This window comes from Trypanosoma cruzi, genomic scaffold (assembly GCF_000209065.1).
Source record: "Trypanosoma cruzi strain CL Brener 1047053516779 genomic scaffold, whole genome shotgun sequence".
Taxonomy (NCBI): domain Eukaryota; phylum Euglenozoa; class Kinetoplastea; order Trypanosomatida; family Trypanosomatidae; genus Trypanosoma; species Trypanosoma cruzi.
Window position 1 is genome coordinate 77,489 of NW_001849430.1, and position 1,881 is coordinate 79,369.

The window sequence follows — 1,881 nt, forward strand, 5'->3', positions numbered from 1 at the left end:
CCGTGACGCTGTTGGCGTGTTGGTGGTTGGCGGCGTGGCGCTGTCGTCGCGCGGTGCGCTGTACGTGGACGGGCTGTCGGTGCAGACGGCGCTGGGGCTGTGTGTGTCGGTGGAGGGCGGTGTCGCGGCCAGCGGCGGCTCCGTGGTGGCGTTTGTTGACAGCGACTTCCTGCTGTGCAAGCACGCGGTGTCTGTGCGTGGGGCTGTGAGCGTGTCGGGCTCCGCCGTGGCGCTTGTGCGGAGCGAATTTTCGTCGACGGGGGACTACGCGGTGGCGCTTTATTCGACGGTGAGTCTGGCCGGCGGGTCGATGCTGCTGGCGAAGGGCAACGTGCACGACGGCGTCTCGAGGGAGATGCTCCACGCCGCTGGCGCTGTGACCGCTGCTGGGAGCACGCTGAGCTTTGTGCGCAACCGAGCGCTGCTGCCGCGGATGCTGTCGCTGAGCCTGTCGCTCTCGGCTGGGGCACATGTGAGGGTGGCGTGCAACGACGCTGGTGGACGTGTCCTGTCGACGGCGGAGGAGTACGCAGCGGCTGTTTTTGGCGACGCTGGGAGCATCGACGTTGCTGGGTGCGACGGCTGCGACAGGGACACGCACTGCTACGCGCCCGGGACGGCGTCGGCGACCATGAGGAACGGTGTGTGCGTGTGCGTGTGCGGCAGCGGCGGGTACGGCGAGGCGTGCGTGCCTGTGGGTGCTCCTGCACTGCCGCCCTCTGTGGGCACCGCGTCGAGTGTGTTTTTCCGCGAGGGCGTGACGGTGCAGTCGGTGTTCGTTGTGCCTGCCGGCGCGAGCGAGGTGACGCTGCGCCACGTTGTGCTGGACGGCGCGAGTCCTGTGCTCTACGTGCCGTGGATGGCGCGAGACGGCGTGCGAATCGTTGTGCAGAACGTGTCGCTGCTGAACGGAGCTGTGCTGTACGTGATGGGCAGTGGAGCATTGCGCGGTGCAAGGACGGCGGAGAGCAACGAGGGCGGGCCGGTGGAGCTGTCCGTGTGCGATGTGGAGGCGCTGAACGGTGCGCTTGTTCTGACCGGCACTTTTCCCGCGGGGTCCGTGCTGACGGTGACGGACTCCCTGCTTGTTTCCGCGAGGCCGACGCCGCTTGTGTATCTTTCCGGCTCGCAGTCGTCGCCGTACGCACCGGTGCTTGTGCTTTCTGGCCTGCGTCTCGTGCGGTCCGTGCTGATTGTGTCCGGCATTGCCCTCGTGACGGTGATGACTGGTGGGCGGACGGTGGTGGTGGACGGCGCGGTGCTGGAGCTTGTCGGTGGCGGTGTCGCGCTGGACGCGGCTGTGCTCGGCGGCGAATATGCGTTGTACGCGAGTGCGCGCGTGGTTGCGTCGGGGGGCGCTGTGCTGCGCGTGTCGGGGAGCCAGGTGTACGCCGCGCATGGGTTGGTGTTTGGCAGCGGTGTGGAGGCCAACGCGTTCGCCGTCGTAGTGAACGACAACGTCGGTGCGCTGACCGATGGCGCGCTGCTGGTGCTGCGGGGGTTGGCGTCGTTTGTGTTCGGGTCGTGGCTGTCGGTGCGCGGCAACAGCATCAGCGGCAGGCTTCTGTCGGTGCCGTCGTACCCGCGCAGTGCGGATCTTGTGCAGAGCACGCTGACGCTATACGGGAACGCCGGCAGCGGGACTGTCGTGATGGACGGCACCGTAGCGCTCGGGGGCGCCGGCCGAAGGTTCGTCGTGGGGTGCCTGACGCTCAACGGGCAGGCGCTGCGGCCGATGGACTACAGGTCCGCCGGCATCATCGGGGAATTCCGTCCCGTGGCGTGTGGCGTGTGCGACGCCGACGTGCGCTGCTTTGCAGCTGCGACGAGGACGATGTCGGGGTCGTGCCGCTGCCGCTGTGCTGAGGGCGGGTACGGGCG

The 1,881-nt window shown here is 68.2% G+C and overlaps 1 protein-coding gene across 1 annotated transcript, besides 1 other annotated feature; it reads left to right on the top strand.

Moving 5' to 3' along the window:
• Positions 1-1,881, top strand: Tc00.1047053510541.9 (dispersed gene family protein 1 (DGF-1), putative; the record flags this gene model as incomplete). Its single annotated transcript, XM_797459.1, has 1 exon — positions 1-1,881. A coding segment is annotated over one exon (1,881 nt), but the record flags the coding sequence as incomplete, so codon positions are not given.
• Positions 1-1,881: a sequence feature (areas not merged during assembly with more than two copies in the genome that could not be assigned to a particular haplotype).